Genomic DNA, 20,622 nt, shown 5'->3' with positions numbered 1-20,622 from the left:
ATTTTTCAACATGAGTGCATGTCTCTGCGGTCCCTCTTCTTCATCCCCTCCCTCAGTCGTGTTTCTCCTACAACCGCCCGTCATCTCGCTTGCCATTATTTTCAACCACCCCCTGCACTCCTCCCACTCGCTGTGGTTTTCATTCCACCACCCCACCCTCCTCCTGCTCGTCTCAAGCGGCTGTGCCACATGGCCTACAGGGAAACCAAAGCGATATGACGCGGTCAGTGCTGGCCATGTCATAGTGTAACACTGCTGTGCAACATGTAAACAAAACACTGATAAAGCCAGTAGATTTTGCAAAGGCAAAACCTACTGGCTTTGCCAATGCTCTTTTGTTTGGCTTCTGAGCAACAGAAAAAAAAATCCTTAAATAATGAAAAACATAAAAACACAAGTCAAAGCTTGACCTTTCTCTGTGCAAAGATTGCATTTAAAAGACAAGTGTCATGGTGTAACGCCATGCCACTGATCAGCTAAATAGGATCTCCCTACTTAATCCATTGAAGATTAGGCTGCTGGTGAGCTATTTTAAGCCATTATTTAGCACGAATGCCTAGGAAAAGACTATTTAGTTAATGTTAGGAGTGCAATTAGCTAATCCCTATTAGACGTCCTCATGACATTTCAATTCCCATCAGAAAAAAACAGGCTGGAAGGAGCTTTAGTGGGGATTTGTACTTAGAATAGGAGGTGTAGAAGGCATACTGGTAAGACTCGATTGTACAGACTCATTTCTACTAAAGCGCACTACACCGGAGGTAGCATGCTGCCTGGTGACTTTCTTCGCTTCAATGACTTTATTGTTGGCCTCACTGGATGCTATTGAAACACCATGGAACTGGGGAAGGCAAAGCTGCTACGAACTGGACTTAATGCTCTATACCATGCAATGCACCCTGCTCACGGCTTGGCCTGGACAGATGGCAGGCAAGTGGTGTTGACTGCTGTACACCTTCACAATAGAGAACCAAAGTTTGGAGCCTCGAGCGTTATTGGGCAGTTTGAACATGTGCATGGACTTTCCTGGGGTCCCGTATGGTCCCCCGATATCCCAGCTCTGCTTGCTGTACAGCATAAAAAACATGTCACAGTATGGCAGCTGTTTACCATCCCGTTGGAAAAGAACAAGCTTCTGCTTTCTCAAACCTGCGAACTAGGTGAGCCCTTTCCAGTGCTCCCCCAAGGCTGCGTGTGGCATCCGCAGAAGGATATGTTAGTCGTGTTGACGAAACAAGAAGCCTCGCTCTTGCATTCGGTGCGTTCGGACAACTCCAGCATAAGAGTGGACATTAAGAGTGATGGGTTTATCCACTGCGCTTGTTGGACCAAAGATGGAAATCGCATGGTCGTTGCCGCTGGCACTGCGATTCATTCCTTCATATGGGATGATGATCAGAAAACTCTCAATGCTTGCACTTTTTGTCCCCTGTTTGATGTGGGTGGTTACATATGTGCTATTGAGTCTACCCTGGATTCCCAAGTTGCTGTAGCCACAGAAATTCCTCTAGAAAAGGCCAGTGAATTGAACGCTGGGGTTACATTCGATGTTCCAAATTCTGCTAAGTCAGCATCATTAAACTCACAGGCTTCTCTTCTCTACTTGGGCGAGCGGCTTTCCAGAGACCTGCGAAGAAAGTCAATCGACTCTGAACAATCCATAGCCACTGACTCAGTGTTATCTTCATTATCAGCCCCAGTGGATCTTGCACATATCCTTGCAAATCATCGACGGTCTGATCCGAGTCCTCTTATCCATCTGAAGCGCCAGGACAACTTGAGAAAAAGCAGAGACTCATCATACCTGGTTCTTGTAACTTTTGAGAATAAGGTGACCACCACCAGAAAGGTCCACATCTCCAGTATTCTCATGCCTGACATTGTGACGTTTGACCCAAGGGCTCAGCTTGCAGCAGTGGCTTCCAACACCAGCAACGTCATCTTGGTTTACACTTTAACTTCATCGACCGTGCCAAATATCCAGCAGATCCACCTGGAGAAAAATGAACGAACCAAGGGAGTGTGCTTTCTAACAGACGATAGGTTGCTAGTTTTGGTGGGAAAACAGAAATTCAATGAACCAGCTTTTTTTCCATCGTCAAGTTCAGACAAGTACATTGTCCGCTTGGTTGTCAAAGAACTGATGCATCAAGATGATTCTTCAACCATATCCGATGCCTGCAAGAATCTCCTGATTGATTTTGATCAGGGTGCTAACTTAGCTGGAAAGGGTATGCCTCTTGAGATCGCTTCAAGGGAAGAGGGTCCTGTCAGTAGAGAACACCTGATTCCAAACTGTACCATTAGTAAATCTCCCAGTGGCCGGAGGAGGCTGGTAGACTTAGCTGCATGTAGGAGTGCAAGCTGTGAGCAGAGTACAACGTCGAGTGCTAGCGACTATGATGACATGAAAATATCAACAGATTCCTCCATGGTGGTGGAAACCCTCGACGCCGAACCCGTTAATCGGTTACTGGCCCTGATAAACACTGGAACAGTAAGTAGGGGATGTAGCAGATCCTCTTCACTCAAGATGCCATCTAGAAACAAGAACATGTCTGATGAGGGAGAAAGTCACATTTCTGGCAATCTTGAGAGGCTACGCGGTGGTTTCGCTCAGCTTGAGCAGCGTCTCTCTGAACTGAAAGGCTCCCCTAAAAATGGAAAGAAATGTATTTCAGCGTACCCATCAGCGCTGGAACCCCCATGTGTGTTCATCACTTTTCAGGTAATTTGCATCTGTTTGATTTCATGTTAAAGTAAAGTAATAGGTTGACATTAGAGGTATTGTAGAGGTAACTAACTTCTTTAATTTTCAACTCATACAAGGGGGATTGTGCTTCAACTAATCAGTGGCAGAGACCTGGGGTAGGCATGTCAGAAACTTTGTTAGGTCTGGAGGCCAAAATCTTTGTGGGGCTTCTCCTAGATCTTTGTGGGGCTTCTCCTAGATTTGAGATCCAAGAAGTCTTAATTAGGAAAACTTGTACTCTAAGGAAAACTTGTACTCTAAGGAAAGTAAAAACACAGTGTTTGGTGTCACCTAGTGGTGATGCCGCAATAGCTGGATTAGGATGAACGGCTCAGGATTTCTGTGTTATCATTTATAAGCATGCTGTAGCAGGAGTGTGTGGGCTCCAAATGATCGGGGTCCAAGGTGCGAAGAGCTCCGGTTGCCCTCCCCTTGTGATGGCCCTGCCAGTGAGGTGTACCTTTGTGTATGGCAATGGAGACAACAAGGAGCTCTGTGGTAAAGAGGAACAAACTGGGAAGCCCTGACGTGGTGCTGACAGCCTTATGTGGGAGGACAAGCCCACCTGGGAGAGGAACGTTTTACCACAAGGTGTACAGAGACCACCGGAAAGGGATGGCAGACACCACCAATAGAGGGAGCCAACATGTGTGAGACAGAGCTAGAGAGCGAGAGAAAGAGAACGAGAAAGAAAAGCGATCGAGAGAGAGAGAGAAAGAGAGAGAAAGAGAGAAAGAAAGAAAGAGAGAGAGAAAGGGAGGGAGGGAGAAAGAGATAGAGCGAAAGGAAGACAAAAAGAGAGAGTGGGAGAGAGAAAGATGGAAAGAGAGAAAGAAAGAGAGTGAGAGAGAGAGAGGGAAAGAAAGTGAGAAAGACAGAGAGAGAAAGAAAGAGAGAGAAAGAGTGGGAGGGAGAAAGAGAGAGATAGAGCAAAAGAAAAAGAGAAAAAGGGGAAAAAGAGAGAGATAAAGAAAGAGAGGGAGAGAGAGATGGAAAGAGAGAGAGATAATGAGAGTACAGACAGGCGAAGAGAAAAGTGGAAGCTATCTGAAGCCCAACCAAGAACAGCTGGAAAAGTAACAGAAAATGAGAAATTAATGGAGACTCTACCCATTGAAAAATAAATTAAATGCTAAAAAAAGGCACACATCGAGTCGGCTAGAGTTGAAACTCTGAGTGAAGCCAGGTGTAGAGCAGCTGTCAAGGGAACGGCCAAACGAAGCAGCCAGTTCAGTCTGGGCACACAGTTTAATTTGTTTAACTCTCCTGCTTCAGTTACGTAAAACGTTAAATTAATCTAGTAGCAGAGTAAAAAGATCTACATACCAACAAAGACAGGATCCAATGCCCAATCTCAAAGCACACAGAGAGATATTTCAAATATTTATGAAAAGTATCCATCGTGGTGACCTCAGTGACACAGAAAATCTCTAAAAACCTGGCTATTCATCCAAGCATACAAATAAACTGTTTCCGGCTCGGCAACCCCCTAGTACTCAGCGCCAAGAAACCAACCGGTGTACGAGCGCTTTACAAGTCCTTTTTAACATAACAGATCCAGTTGAAAACTTGAGGTGCTACAATGGAGTGAAAATGTATTGTATTGTAATTTCTTTTACATAGAGCTCAGTTTTCCTGATGAGGCATTGAAGCGCTTTACACCTGGCAGGGCGCTGCTCAACAATCCCAAATTTGTAGTTAATCCAGTGGTTATTGTTGGTTATTAGTATTATTCTTCTGCTCTCAAGAAAAGCGTTCCTTGCTTTTACTCCGGCTTCTATGTGGTAGATTAAATGAATAGGAATTAAGCGTGCTCGTTAGGTGGTGCGGGTATGTGAGTTCATGCAGATGGTGTGTGGGATTAGTAAAGGAGCTAGAGAAGATTAAGTTTTGTTACGTCGCAGAGGTAAGACTTTCAAAGAAGGAGAGATTGTGATTGTTTAGATGAGGAATGGGAAATTTTCAGAAATACAATAATATAGCCTTAGAGCCCTTTGTAGTGGGCTTTACCGGCCAATAAAGGCCCGCTCCACTGATTAATGGCTGGTAGAGCCTGCCACAAATGGCTTTAAGGCTCTTAGAACTCTGCTCCTAGAGGGCAGAAAGTTCTAATTTGTAAAGCAAAGGCTTCACAGAGCCTGAGGGAGTTGAAATCCCTTCAGGCTCGGTGAGCCCTTTTCACAGATATTGCTGTGAACAAACATTAGAATGTTGATGCTCCATGCTTCTACCGGCCATTGGAAGCCCGGAGAACTCCATAGTTTTCAATGGAGCGCTCAACATTCCAATGTTCTAACAGATAATAAAGCAGACAGGTTAGTGACAAGCAGACTGTTCTCAGAGAGAGGAGGTATGTAAAAAAGGGAAGGTAAGAAGAAGGTCATTCAAAAGGAAAAGGAGAGGTGGCAATCGTAAGTTTAAGTCAAGGTGAGTTCTTCATGCAGACCTTTAGGAATATAGAGGAGACTTTTTGAAATAGCATGCAGTCTGTGGATGCAAAACAGTAGAAACCAAACACATTATTTGCATGTGCGAATTTTGAAGTATTTTTTTAAATCTGTTGAAAACAGTCTGTCCATTGGTTCACAGCTAGATCACCATCAAGGACCATCATCAAGGACATATCATCAGCTCAATGGTTGGTAGTGTAAAGAAATGGCTGGATGCATGTGTAGGGAAACAATGAGAGATTTCGGCTGCGTTCACAAGGGAGCAGTAACCTCACGATCTTGGCATCATAGAGAATATGTGGGGTAAATAATGCAAACATCGAAAAGTAAATTCTACAAATGTTGGCGTAGATGTTTTCTGATGGTCAACCTTAAAGTTATGCACACAATTCTAGTTTGAGAAGCAATGGAGATCAATGTAGGTGTCCCTTGATTAGCATGGTACAAGATGGGGTAATGACAGGCCCCCTAGAGAGTGGAAATATGTAGGCTGAATTTCTGTGGCCAGAGGCTGGAGGCCCAGACACTGAAGTGCCCATGTTGTGGATACGCCTGCTTGGAACCAGTCCCAATAGTACCTGCTGAGAAAAGCATCACTTTAAACAAAGGCTGCATCGGGATGGCAGTCCGAGCAGACACTTCAAAGAGACTTTACAACCTGACTATAATGCCACTTATGAGTACATTAACAAACAAGGCAAGATCGTAATATCATCACAACATTTCATTTGTATTGTCTTTTCAATGCTTAACCTGCTGCACATGCGCTAGGAAACACAACACATTCAATAGTAGTTCACAGTGTTGTAAATCCCAGGACACGTACAGCAGATCAGGCACAAAAAAAGCATTGACAGTTTTTACACAAGTTACATGAACTAGAATCTGAACCTCAGAATAATACATTATCTTCTTCAGATTGACACAGAAGAAGTCAACAAGCAGAGGGCAGTGCCAACGTCTGTATCTAGACACTATGATTTACAGGGCACAGCCCCATTTTGATCACACATAAATAGATATATATTAACCCGTTTTAACTTATATCTTCCAACCATGAAGGTTTATTCTTCAAATTGTTAGTCAGTATTCAATCAACAAATTTGGCACTTGTTCAGAAAATATATAAATACAGCCGTAATATTAAGGTGTTCAAGTATTCTAAATTTAAGTATTATGAAGCAAGGGCTAGTAACAAACAATATTTAAAGAATGCACAATATCCAAATATTTGTCCTGTCAAGAATCCCACACTGTCTAGGTTTAAAAAAAATAAACAAATTATTGTTCAGTGCATAGCATACAAAAAAGATTTTTTGTAAATCATACCATTAAATCATTGTTGTAGGAGTATTGCACATAAAAAGCAATAATATACACATATACACATATACAGGACCCCCTTGGATTTCATATCAACATCTCCATATGTTGAAGCATAGGCTGCCATATTTTCAACCCAAGTTGTTTCTTCTGCATTGATTTCAAGCGATACAAACTATATTCCAGATTTAAAAATTGTAGAACTTCTCACGCCATATTTCATATGTTGGTGGCTCCGGTTGAAGCCAAAAAGAAGCAATACAGAGTCTAGCAACAGCGGAAGCCATAAATAAAAGATAACGAAACGGATAGTAGCTCTGGGTGGAATCAGAGTCTTCTCACACACCTAAAAGCATTATCTCTCTAGAGATACACACATTAACCCCTGTGAAATGTGACAACATTTTTGAAATGCCCCTTACAAATTGTCTTTAAACTAAAAAATCAAAAAATACAGGCACAATGTCGGCTTTCTCTGCCGAGCACCTTCTGCCGTCATGACACCACCCCCCCTCCCACTTCATCATTTTCACAGGGGTATAATATAGATTAAACACAGTTTTGTAATGTTGAGTGTGTAAATTCGCTGTCAGCATGACTTTGATAGCTGTATCGATCGATTGCTGTACATAAAAACCAGTCTTCCCAAAGCGTTCACCCCACTTTGCTTCCTGCAACACAATATCATCCCGTTGAGTCTCCACCATTATCCCGTACAATACCCCAATTTTAGCTCTTTTTATCACAGCTTCTATTAAGTCTTTAGACATTATTGGTGTGTGTCTACAATGTTTAACAAGATAATCGCGGATTTGCAAAAATTTGAAAAAATCATTCTTAGGCAGCTTATATTTTTCGACAAGGTCTGTAAAAGTAACAATAACCTCGTCACTATACTGATCCCCTAAACGTCGTATCCCCTTATCCCTCCAAGTAGCCATCTTTGCATCCCAAAAGACTGCAGGGAATATTTCCATGGAATTTAAAGGCATGTAGTAACCTGTACGAGTTATGGATATAATTTTGCGAATCAACTTGCATGCTTTATAAGCGGCAACTACAATTTTAAATCGCGTCCTTTTGAAATAGCTTGGTTCATAAAATTTAAACAGAGCCTCACTCGCCTGATTTCCTATCAACATTTGATATATATATTCGGAACTTCAAATGATCGTACTTCCACCTCCGTCACCAGATATTGCATATTCTGCAACAAACAAATTAAATAACAGAATGTAAAATTCGGTACGCCCCACCCCCCACAATCCAATGGTAATGACATAAACTTTGAAGCGCTGTAAGCTGGTTTCTGGCCCCAAATAAACCTGTCTGCTAGAGATTGTAACTGCAATAATTGATGTTGAGTCAACTCTAGCGGTACTGTCCTAAAATAATACATAGCCCTAGGGAGGTTACACATTTTTAAAACATTACACCGCCCAACCATTGATAAGTGAAGACACTCAACTTTTTCCAAACATCTTTTGGCCGAGGATAGTATATCCGCCCAATTGACTTCTACAATCTCTTGAAGTGCCAGCCAATTCTTTATTCTCAAATATCTTGCCTCTGGCATAACTCGAGCATTACCGAGGCATAACCCCTCCGTACAGACAACCTGGGTATTTAGAGATTTTCAGCTTGTACCCAGCGACTGCCCCGAGGTTTCTCGTCTGATTCTCTATTTCCAACAAAGCTTGCTCCGGATGAGATGTTATTACAACTATGTCATCTGCATAAGCGAGGACGCGAGTTTGGTGCTCCCTCACGACCATTGACTGTATTTTATTTGTTGTTTTCAACAGTTGAAACAATGGGTTAATATAAATAGCGAAAAGTAATGGTGAACATGGGCATCCTTGCCGAGATCAGGCACAAAAAAAGCATTGACAATTTTTACACAAGTTACATGAACTAGAATCTGAACTTGCAGAATAATACATTAACTTCTTCAGATTGACACAGAAGAAGTCAACAAGCAGAGGGCAGTGCCAACGTCTGCATCTAGACACTATGATTTACAGTGCACAGCCCCATATTGATCACACATAAATAAATATATTAACCCGTTTTAACATATATGTTCCAACCATGAAGGTTTATTCTTCAAATTATTAGTCAGTCATCAATCGACAAATGTGGCACTTGTTCAGAAAATATATAAATACAGCCGTAATATTAAGGTGTTCAAGTATTCTAAATTTAAGTATTATGAAGCACGGCTAGTAACAAACAATATGTAAAGAATGCAAAATATCCAAATAATTTGTCCTGTAAAGAATCCCACACTGTCTAGGTTAAAGAATTAGGAGAGGCGAGGATTTTTAAAGAGAAATTGAAGAAGGTGTTAGCATGATGTGAACCTCGGCAGAAATTCGGAGGAAAACGAGAGTATCTAGCATAAAGCTTTCTGCTCAGGGGAAACCCCAACCGAAAAGTCTATTATCTTCAAAGTTAGGGTAAATTCTGCACAAAACTAACTATGGAATACTAATTAAGAGCACAATCGAAGATTTCAGAACATCCATAAGCCGCCCCTACAGTCCTAGACCAATCCGGAGGCGGCATTTGCAGAGAACCGATAGAGTCCCTTAATTCCCACTCTCACGCAAGTAGGGACACATCTGCTTGTCCTTGAGAGCTGTATCTTCCAAACATACCGGGTACAGGAGGCTCCTTTCATCGTCATCTCTTCACCTTTACTGCCATCTTTTTCCTCCCAGGCCTCACTATCAGTCTAATACATAACAATGAACCTTTCTATAATTAACAAGGCACCTTATAACACACATGCAGTAAAAAAAGAAAATCCTACACTAGCAAGCTTAAAATGTGAAGTACTCAGCTATGACGCAGAGTCAATCTAAGTTAACTTGAGAATGAAAAATGAATGCACACTACAATATTATTAATCCTTAGCATGCGATTAAATAGATTATCATTCAGTTTAGCATAATTACAATTGATCTTCGCAACAGCTAAAGGGATGACTTACTACAATCTCTTGGTAAAACAAAGCACAGATTAGTGTATGTTAAACACACATCTGAATATATGAAATACACTTAAATGCATATAAATGATATATAGAATGTGGAGCCTACAACTATGCTGCTCCACTATCCCCCTCTTTTTCTCTACCTCTGTTTCTTTAGCATCAACTTGTTTCTCTCTCTTTTGCATTAACACATCTCTCTGGACCTCCTTCTACATTTCAACTCACTCCCCCCACCTTAACTATTTCTCTCAACCTTTATCTTTATAGATATCGCTACCACAACATCTCTTCCTCTGAAGAGCCTCTAACTCTGTACTAATCTCACCTCTTTTTCACATGTCTCTCAACTCCTTCTTTTTACTCTACACTACATTTCTCTTTCTACCCTTCACCCCTTCTCTACCTTTTATTCTTCTTCAGTACTCCTTTACTTTACCCGTCTTTCTATGCCTCTTTCATTTTACTATCTCTCTACTTTGCATTTCTTTATTTTTCCTCCAGTCTCTTTCCTCACTTCTCTTACATGTCTCTAATTCAACTTTTACATTACCCCTCTCTTTGCCTCACCTTTTTGGAGATTGTACTCCTCTTCCTACATTTCCTTCTCCCTACCTCTCTCTAATGCGCTACCACACTCTAAACCCTTAATCTTTCTCTATCTTTTGTTCTGGCTACCTTGCCTTTCACTGTTTCTCTCCATATCTTGCATATCTTTCTACTTCATCTCTAGCTTGAACCTTTATCACTTATGTTCTCTTGCTGTACTGTTCTTGTTATAATAATAATCCACATTTGTAAAGCACGAACAATCACCCGTAAGTGTCTCCAGGCGCTGGGGGCTGTCGGGAAGATTAAGCAGGCGCTGGGGGCTGTCGGGAAGATTAAGCAAGTTATTCAGAGTCACTGATGCTGGGTTAATCTGCCGCCCGGGATCGAATCGTGATCCCCAGATTCCAGCATCAGTCGCCCTGGCCGCGGCGCCACACCTCTTCCTTCTCTGTCCATCTCCAGCATCATGCTGCATCCCACTGCTCTTATTCAGCAGCATCACAGGCAACTGTCTAGCCAGTGAAGTCCACACATATAAAGAGCAGAAGAGGGATAGAGCAGGGGAAGAGACACTTGGAGAAAGTGTTATATCCTATGTTCCTTCATTGCTAATGCTTTTCTTATGTTTTGCATCCTAGCATCTAGTTGCTAGGTTATAGTAGAATGTTCTGCTCCTGATCTTCAGTTGAAGACTGGAGCTTGTTGGATGTGCACTCTGATGGATCTAATGCTGTACTTGAATCTTTCAATTAAACTTAATTCTTAAGTTTACCTTCTTCTCCTGTGATTCCTTGGATACAACATAAATTGGCGACGAGGTGGTCAAGTCAGCATTATCTACGAACCTACGCTCAAGATTTTAATTTTATTCAGATCTCTTCAGACTCCAGCGCTCATTCAATATTTTTACCTTCCTCCATGAACTCTAGTCTTCTGTCAACTTACTTCAAACTGAGTATTTTCAAGATACAACGTTAACTTCATATAAAAGTAAGCCTTTTACCTTTTTACTTGTGATTTGATTGCACCAGCGCCTGTACTTCCTATTGTGTCTTGATTGCACCAGCGGCTGCCCATTAATTCATATACTAATTCAGCTTTCACCCTAATTTTGACCTTGTTGTTATAAATCTCACAACAACCAGTGAAATGGTCATCTAGTGTATTGGCTATGACTTTTCTCAAGTCGGCTCCTTTAGTGATTTGATTGCACCAGCGCCTGGTTATTTCTTTCTACTGTGTTTTGATTGCACCAGCGCCAGACTTGTTTATTCTACTCTACTTTACTCATAAATTAACTTTCTTCATCTTCTCAGCGGCTGATATCCTAGCTGTCTCTGAAATGTGCCCTTGATTGCACCTGCGGCAGACCTGGCAGTGTATTTTTATTTTACTAAGTGTTGCTGGAAATGCCATATTCCCCATTTCATTTTAACTCATTTCGTCAAATTTTACAAAGTTAATTCCAATATACATTGTCTTCTACCTTGTAGAACTCTCGCTATTTCGAAAATCGCCATTACCGTTTCCCTTGGCGGTTTGTCCAGCACGAGAAAGACGCGCGCTGCATTTCTTCTCCTTCGCCCTTCATTCTCTTCATCAACAAAGCGCGTCATCTCCATTTGACGCTGGGAACTCGTCATCACGCACGCACAACGTAGCGGCCATTTTGTGGTTGCTTGGATACCTCCATCAACATCACGGTCTTCCGCGACTCGAACTTAGGATTAAAAAGGTACTTTATAATTATTCTACTTTTCAACAATACTACCATTTGAACTTGTGTGTTTTCTACGCTGACACACACAGCTGGTTCTTTACATTTAATACAACGCGTGTCTTCCATATTATCCAATGAGAAACTTGTTCGTGTGTCCTCTACGCTGACACACACAGCTGAAACTGCTTATTTAACACTACGTGTATTACCTACGCTGATACACACGGCTTTTAATTAATTTTTCAACATACAATACTTACTCGTGTGTCTTCCACGCTGATACACACAGCTGAAACTACTTATTTAATACTATGTATATTATCTACGCTGATACACACAGCTGATATTTAATTTTTCAACGTGTATCTTCTACGCTGATACACACAGCCAACACTATTGATTGACTTCAATGTATACGCTGTTACACACAGCTGATTTTTTGATTTTCACAATATAGTTTGACTTCAATGTACGTTATTACATTGATACTCACAATTAACACTATTAATTTTACATTTTATTACAGTTAGCATATACTTTCTACTAAATGCGATTTTAATTCTGTTATTTATTAATTCAAGATGGCTCAACAGACTGCAGTTCTCCCTTCTTCATTCCTTCCAGAACCAGGTACTCCTAAAATAAAATGGTCCCATTGGTTTAAAGCCTTTAATAGCTATATAATTGCCATTGATGCTGTGGAATTTCCTGCTGCTAGAAAAAATGCAATGTTATATAGTGCCTTGGGTGCTGAGGGTCAAAGAATCTTTGATCACCAACCCCCTGTTACTAGACCTCCCTCAGATGATTGGAATGAGTACACTGAGGCCATTGTCCGTTTAGAAAAATATTTTAAGGATGAACCAAGTGTAATTGTTGAAAGACATAGATTTTACACACGCAGACAAAGAGAATATGAAAAGATTGATATATTTTTAGCTGAGTTGAGAATTTTGGCTGCAACTTGTGAGTTTGAAGGCCCTATTGATCAGTATCTCAGGGATCAAATTGTTGTAAATTGCTTTAATAACAAAGTTCAGGAAAGAATTTTATGTTGTCGTAACCCTTCCTTGCAAGAAACTTTGGAATTAGCTAGAGGCATAGAAAGATCTGCTTTTGCTTCCAAAGAATTAGGCAATAATAAACCTACACATGTAGATTTAGTAAAATCTACTTCCTCAAAGAATTCTCAACGTAGTCAACCTCCAAAACTTGAATGGAAAAAGTCTGATAAACTTCCCATTTGTTATAGATGTGGATCAAAGTTACACCTTGCTAATTCAACTTCTTGTCCTGCCTTAAAAAAACAATGTACGAATTGTAAAAAGATTGGTCATTTTGCTACAGTCTGCAAGTTTAAATCCAAGACAATGTACCTTGAGGTCTCGGATCCTGATAATCTTAATACATGTGAAGAACAGATTGTAAAAAAAATATTGTTGTCTGTAGACATGATAGATGATCATGAAGATCCATCTATTTATGATCCAATATGTGATCTTAAAATTGGTCAGATTCTTGTTAAGGTCACTGTAGATTCAGGATCGCCTATTACCATCATTGCGGATTTCTTGTTTCTTAAACATTGGGACGAAAATTTACTCCTACCTCCCGATATACGTACAGTTGCATTTAATGGCAAAGTCATTGATTTATTGGGTTTCTTTAATGACAGTTTAACCTTTGAAGACCGTTCTATTGAGGCCAAAATCTACGTTTCAAAAAAAGGTTATAATGTCTTGGGTTGGAGAGATCAAGGTAAATTCCCTTTAGTGTTAAGACCTGGTACCAGAAATCCCATTTCTTTAGACCGTTCCATCAATATTAATGCTCTGGCTACTGAAGAACTTTCTCTACAAAGTATCATAAATAAATACAACAATGTTTTTTCGGACAATCTTGGATCAGTTAAAGGCTATGAACATAAAATTATTTTGAAACCTGATGCTGTTCCAGTAATTCATAAGGTTAGACATGTCCCTCTAAGCATTATGGAAAGACTGAAGGCTCACCTTCAACAACTGAGTAAAGAGGGGGTCATTGAAAACATCAACTCTTCGTTGTGGGTTTCTCCAATTGTAGTCGCACTTAAGAAGAACTGTGATGAACTCAGGCTATGTGTAGACTTAAGAGCTCTAAATAAAAATATTCAGGTAGATTGTTTTCCTCTCCCCCGTATTCAAGATATGTTAGCTCAGCTTAGAGGTACAAAGGTTTTCTCTACCATAGACTTACGAGCAGCCTATCACCAGATAGAGTTGTGTGAAGAATCTAAAGACTTAACTGCTTTCAACACTCCTTTTGGTTTGTTTAGATATCTGAGGTTACCTTTTGGTCTTGCTTCAGCGGCCTCAGTTTTTCAGAAACTAATGTTTCAGTTATTTGGGGAAGTTCGTGATGTCTTTGCCTACCAAGATGACATTTTGATCTCTACTAACACTGTGGAAGAACATCTTGTCAAACTTGATCAAGTTATTGGTATTTTAAGTGACCATGGCATGACTGTAAAAAAACAGAAATGCAAATTTCTCCTTAGTGAGGTTGAATACCTTGGTCATACCATCTCTCACAAAGGCATCGCTCCGAAACATGATCTTTTACAAGGCATTCGTGATTGCGCTCAACCCATTAACAAAGATCAATTAAGATCATTTTTGGGTTTGAGTGAATTTTATTCCAGATTTGTACAGAATTTTGCACATGTTAGTGAGCCTTTGAGGTCACTTACTAGGAATAATGTCAAATTCGTGTGGGATGAAGTACATAGAGTGGCTTTTGAGTCCTTAAAAGAATTGATCATACATGCCCCGGCTCTCAAACCGTTTGATGGGAACTCTCTCTCATTCATTACAGTGGATGCTAGTAATACCGGTCTAGGTGCTGTTCTGAGTCAAGCTGATGGTGGAACTGAAAATGTTGTTGCCTTTGCTTCCCGTCAACTCTCCCCTTCTGAAAGGAACTATAGTACCATCGAAAAAGAAGCTTTAGCTTGTGTTTGGGGAGTTAGACATTTTTCCACATATGTTTGGGGCCGTGAGTTTGTATTAATTTCAGATCATAAGCCATTGATTTTTATTTGGAATGACAAAGGCTTAAGGAATGCCAGCCCTAGATTGAGTCGTCTTCTTTCAAAACTTTATGACTTCAATTTTGTCATGAGACATATCCCTGGTGGAAAGAACTTCACGGCAGATTTTTTGTCCAGGTGTCCTTCAAGTGAATTGAAGTTTTCTCCTGTCCTTGATGACAAAGAAGTAGTAGTCAATCTTTTGGATGGACTAGTCTTAGCAAAGGATGTGATTTCTGAATCCGATTGGATTAAAGAATCTTTGCAGGATTCTTCTTTTCTTACACTTAAAAAATATATTGCTGAAGGTTGGCCTAGAGAAAATCTTATTGATAAGGATCTTCTTCCTTTTTCAAAGGTTAGGGATGAGTTAAGTTTGGAGGGTGATTTCCTTTTGAGAGGTGTCTCCCTCATTCCTCCTGTTTCTATTCGAGACAAGATTATTGAGATTGCTCATAAAGGTCATGGGGGGATCACAAGTACAAAAAAAAGATTGAGACTTCACTATTGGTGGCCAGGGATGGACATCTGTGTGGATACCTTCTTGAATGGCTGTAGTGAGTGTTCCCATGCAGAGAAATCGTTGCGGACTGTTAACAAACCCTTGTGTCCCGTTACTTTCCCTGATAGTCCATGGGAGAAATTAGGTATGGATTTTCTAGGGCCCATTGGTGGTTTAAACCAGGGTTTCAGATTTATACTCACCATTGTAGATTATCACTCCAAATGGGTTGCCTGTGAGTTTATAAAAGAACCTAATACTCATAATGTCATAAAATGTCTTAAGAAACTTTTCCAGTCCGAAGGAATTCCCAAGTTCTTAGTATCGGACAATGGGGTACAATTTGTATCTTATGAAATGAATAGTTTTTTGCATAATTTTGCCATTAAACACCTTACCACTGCTTTGTACTCCCCACAAGGCAACGGCTTAGTGGAGAGAGCGAATCGTGTCCTGAAGGACGCAGTCCAACTAGCTATTTCTTCTAGCCTTTGTGTTCAAGACGTTGTCTACGACAGAGTTTGGTCGTACAACAACACTCCACACTCAACCACTGGGGTGACACCTTTCCTCTTATTAAGAGGGAGACAATCCTTTAATGAGTTATCCCCTGGTTGGGTTGTTAGCAAAACATCTCAAGGTAAAGATGTTGTTGATCTGGATCTTGTCAAAGATAAGGTTGTTTCTGCTCAGCTCAAGTCCAAAGTCAGATATGATCTGGATAAACATGTAAAAGAAATTTCTTTAAGCGTTGGTGACAAGGTTAGAATCCGTAGACCATGTAAGGCCAAAGGCTCAAAGTTTTATCCAGAGACATCTATTGTTCAAATCGGCAAACATGCTGTTAAAGTTACTGGTGGTAAGTGGTGGAGTAAAAGGGCCGTTTCAAAAGTGAAGGGCTCGGACGTTGCTCCTGTTGATGTTTCAGATTCAAACGGTATTCCCAATGTAGTTGACCCTATCACTTTGTCTCCATGTAATCTTCCTTCATGTAGTTCCAATGTGTCTGATGGGGCTCTATCATTCTTTGACAATCCTAATATTCATGAGGAAGATTCCCTTCAATCCACTGCTTTGACCAGTTCTGATGACAATAACTCGACTTCTTTAGATAAAAGTGACGTTGCTTCAGGCCCTTCTGAGGTCTCTGCTTCCTGTTCAAAATCATCCAGGGTTAAGTTTACACCGAAATATTTGAGTGATTACATTACCTGATATGTTGTCCATTTGTAAATTGTTGTTTCTTCTTTTGTTTTATCTCTTTATTTTAATTTGTTTTGTTTTATTGTGGGAAAGGAGGTGTGTTATATCCTATGTTCCTTCATTGCTAATGCTTTTCTTATGTTTTGCATCCTAGCATCTAGTTGCTAGGTTATAGTAGAATGTTCTGCTCCTGATCTTCAGTTGAAGACTGGAGCTTGTTGGATGTGCACTCTGATGGATCTAATGCTGTACTTGAATCTTTCAATTAAACTTAATTCTTAAGTTTACCTTCTTCTCCTGTGATTCCTTGGATACAACAGAAAGCTATTAGATTTCAAGCGATGGAATGGTGCAAATCCTCAGAGCAGCACTTTGATGCTCACGGTTTCAGCACTAATGCCGGTAGTGAAGGGGGGGAGGGGTGCATTTGTGATTGCAATTATTCAGCAACTAAAGCTCCAAATGTATGCATTAGTCCTCCGAATATCTACCAAGGCTCCCTCAGTGCGTTTTTTCTGCATTAGAAGTAAAAGGCTGGTTAGACACTGAATTCCACATAAAATGCTGTTGCAAATAAAGAAATCTAGATCAAATTGCAAAACAAAATGGCTTTATCATTCACTGTTCACACTTGCTTTCTGTCGTATTTGGGTGGTGGACACCAGGCAGCTTGAGCTTCCGCCTGTATTTGCGCATTCCAGTTTCTGAAGGTATAATACATAAGTCAGATTGTTTTGGGATCATGAGGGCTTAAATTAGTGGAAATGGATAATACATTTTAAGTTCTTACAAAATGTATGTTGCCTGGTACCCCACAAATACTTAAGATGTCACTAAGCATAATTTAGCATCATATGATTATTTGGATACCAAGAGGTGGGTTGCCACTAAGAAGGCATGATATTTAGCAGGAACAAGTCTCCAGTTGTAGAACCTTTATGGCTAGAAGATGAGTGGGTAAGTGTGCCGGAACATACAACAGGAGTGGATCCCAGCTGCACACTGTTGCTACCCCGCACTCCACTTGGAGAACCCTGGTCTTGGGGTAGGAGGTCTGAGGGCTGAAGAGATTCAGAGACACTCGAGGGCCAGAGCATCTCAGAGGCCACTTAGATGCTATCCAGGCCCCCTATTGTGGCTGGTAAACCAGTCAATAAGCCTTGCTGATAGGCAGATCAGGCTGGAAGTTTGCACAGGCTGCCGTCAAAGGTGCAGTGAAGGGATTGCAGACTGAGAGGCAAGTTGCTGTGAAGCGAGATCAGGGTAGGAGTGTATTCAGGCTGCAGTGAAGAGAGATCAGGGTGGGAGTGTATTCAGGCTGCAGTGAAGAGAGATCAGGGTGGGAGTGTATTCAGGCTGCAGTGAAGAGAGATCAGGGTGGGAGTGTTTTCAGGCTGCAGTGAAGAGAGATCAGGGTGGGAGTGTATTCAGGCTGCAGTGAAGGGAGATCAGGGTGGGAGTGTATGCAGGCTGCAGTGAAGAGAGATCAGGGTGGGAGTGTATTCAGGCTGCAGTGAAGAGAGATCAGGGTGGGAGTGTATTCAGGCTGCAGTGAAGGGAGATCAGGGTGGGAGTGTATGCAGGCTGCAGTGAAGAGAGATCAGGGTGGGAGTGTATTCAGGCTGCAGTGAAGAGAGATCAGGGTGGGAGTGTATGCAGGCTGCAGTGAAGGGAGATCAGGGTGGGAGTGTATGCAGGCTGCAGTGAAGGGAGATCAGGGTGGGAGTGTATTCAGGCTGCAGTGAAGAGAGATCAGGGTAGGAGTGTATTCAGGCTGCAGTGAAGGGAGATCAGGGTGGGAGTGTATGCAGGCTGCAGTGAAGAGAGATCAGGGTGGGAGTGTATTCAGGCTGCAGTTAAGAGAGATCAGGGTGGGAGTGTATTCAGGCTGCAGTGAAGAGAGATCAGGGTAGGAGTGTATTCAGGCTGCAGTGAAGGGAGATCAGGGTGGGAGTGTATGCCGGCTGCAGTGAAGAGAGATCAGGGTGGGAGTGTATTCAGGCTGCAGTGAAGAGAGATCAGGGTGGGAGTGTATGCAGGCTGCAGTGAAGGGAGATCAGGGTGGGAGTGTATGCAGGCTGCAGTGAAGGGAGATCAGGGTGGGAGTGTATTCAGGCTGCAGTGAAGGGACAACAGGGCGGGAGTGTATTCAGGCTGCAGTGAAGAGAGATCAGGGTGGGAGTGTATTCAGGCTGCAGTGAAGAAAGATCAGGGTGGGAGCTTATTCATGCTGCAGTGAAGAGAGATCAGGGTGGGAGTGTATGCTGGCTGCAGTGAAGGGAGATCAGGGTGGGAGTGTATTCAGGCTGCAGTGAAGGGAGAACAGGGCGGGAGTGTATTCAGGCTGCAGTGAAGAGAGATCAGTGTGGGAGTGTATTCAGGCTGCAGTGAAGAAAGATCAGGGTGGGAGTGTATGCAGGCTGCAGCGAAGGGGGATCAGGGTGGGAGTGTTTTCAGGCTGCAGTGAAGAGAGATCAGGGTGGGAGTGTATTCAGGCTGCAGTGAAGGGAGATCAGGGTGGGAGTGTATGCAGGCTGCAGTGAAGAGAGATCAGGGTGGGAGTGTATTCAGGCTGCAGTGAAGAGAGATCAGGGTGGGAGTGTATGCAGGCTGCAGTGAAGGGAGATCAGGGTGGGAGTGTATGCAGGCTGCAGTGAAGGGAGATCAGGGTGGGAGTGTATTCAGGCTGCAGTGAAGGGACAACAGGGCGGGAGTGTATTCAGGCTGCAGTGAAGAGAGATCAGGGTGGGAGTGTATTCAGGCTGCAGTGAAGAAAGATCAGGGTGGGAGCGTATTCATGCTGCAGTGAAGAGAGATCAGGGTGGGAGTGTATGCAGGCTGCAGTGAAGGGAGATCAGGGTGGGAGTGTATTCAGGCTGCAGTGAAGGGAGAACAGGGCGGGAGTGTATTCAGGCTGCAGTGAAGAGAGATCAGTGTGGGAGTGTATTCAGGCTGCAGTGAAGAAAGATCAGGGTGGGAGTGTATGCAGGCTGCAGCGAAGGGGGATCAGGGTGGGAGTGTTTTCAGGCTGCAGTGAAGAGAGATCAGGGTAGGAGTGTATTCATGCTGCAGTGAAGAGAGATCAGGGTGGGAGTGTATTCAGGCTGTAGTGAAGAGAGATCAGGGTGGGAGTATATGCAGGCTGCAGTGAAGTGAGATCAGTGTGGGAGTGTATTCAGGCTGCAGTGAAGGGAGAACAGGGCGGGAGTGTATTCAGGCTGCAGTGAAGGGAGAACAGGACGGGAGTGTATTCAGTCTGCAGTGAAGGGAGATCAGGGTGGGAGTGTATTCAGGCTGCAGTGAAGAGGGTAATCAACCCTTATCCCGCATTTTTTATCCCGCATACCATTAGTCCGCAAACTATAATCCCGTAATTGCTTTCAGTCCGCATACCATTATACCGCATTTTTTTATAACGCATGTGCTTTTATCACGCATGCCTTTACAACGAATTACGTTGTAAAGGCATGTATGGTAAATGTATTTGCGTTGTAAACCACGACGATGAGAGAGGTAAGTGGGTTTGGGTTAATTTTTAAGGGGGGGGGTCGTGCTGGGGTAGTGATTGTGTAGTGTAGTGTTGTGTTAGTGTAGTGTTGAGTTAGTGGTGGTTGTTTAGTGTAGGGTCGTGCTGGGGAAAGTGTAATAGTGGTTGGGGGTAGTGTTTTGGGGGTAGGGTAGTGTTGTAGTGTTTGCGTAGTATAGGGTCATGCTGGGGGTAGTGTTTTAGGGTTTAGGGTAGTGTTGTAGTGTTTGCGTAGTGTAGGGTCATGCTGGGGGTTGTGTTTTAGGGTTTAGGGTAGTGTTGTAGTGTTTGCGTAGTGTAGGGTCATGCTGGGGGTAGTGTTTTAGGGTTTAGGGTAGTGTTGTAGTGTTTGCGTAGAGTAGGGTCATGCTGGGGGTAGTGTTTTAGGTTTTAGGGTAGTGTTGTAGTGTTTGCGTAATGTAGGGTCATGCTGGGGGTAGTGTTTTAGGGTTTAGGGCAGTGTTGTAGTGTTTGCGTAGTGTAGGGTCATGCTGGGGGTAGTGTTTTAGGGTTTAGGGTAGTGTTTGCGTAG

General features: G+C 42.2%; 1 protein-coding gene across 1 annotated transcript in view; it reads left to right on the top strand.

The window, feature by feature from the left end:
- Window positions 1-762: 762 nt before the first annotated feature.
- LOC147707050 (WD repeat and coiled-coil-containing protein-like) overlaps window positions 763-20,622 on the top strand; it is a 176,413-nt gene continuing 156,553 nt past the window's right edge. Inside the window, exon 1 of the mRNA XM_086926267.1 lies at window positions 763-2,728. Coding sequence (XP_086782393.1) covers window positions 836-2,728 — 1,893 coding nt within the window. The 5' untranslated portion in view covers window positions 763-835. The remainder of the gene's footprint in view (window positions 2,729-20,622) is intronic.

Source organism: Lissotriton vulgaris, chromosome 6 (genome assembly GCF_964263255.1).
Source record: "Lissotriton vulgaris chromosome 6, aLisVul1.2, whole genome shotgun sequence".
Taxonomy (NCBI): Eukaryota; Metazoa; Chordata; class Amphibia; order Caudata; family Salamandridae; genus Lissotriton; species Lissotriton vulgaris.
Note: the sequence above shows the minus strand (reverse complement) of the source record. Positions and strands in the feature narration are given on the sequence as shown.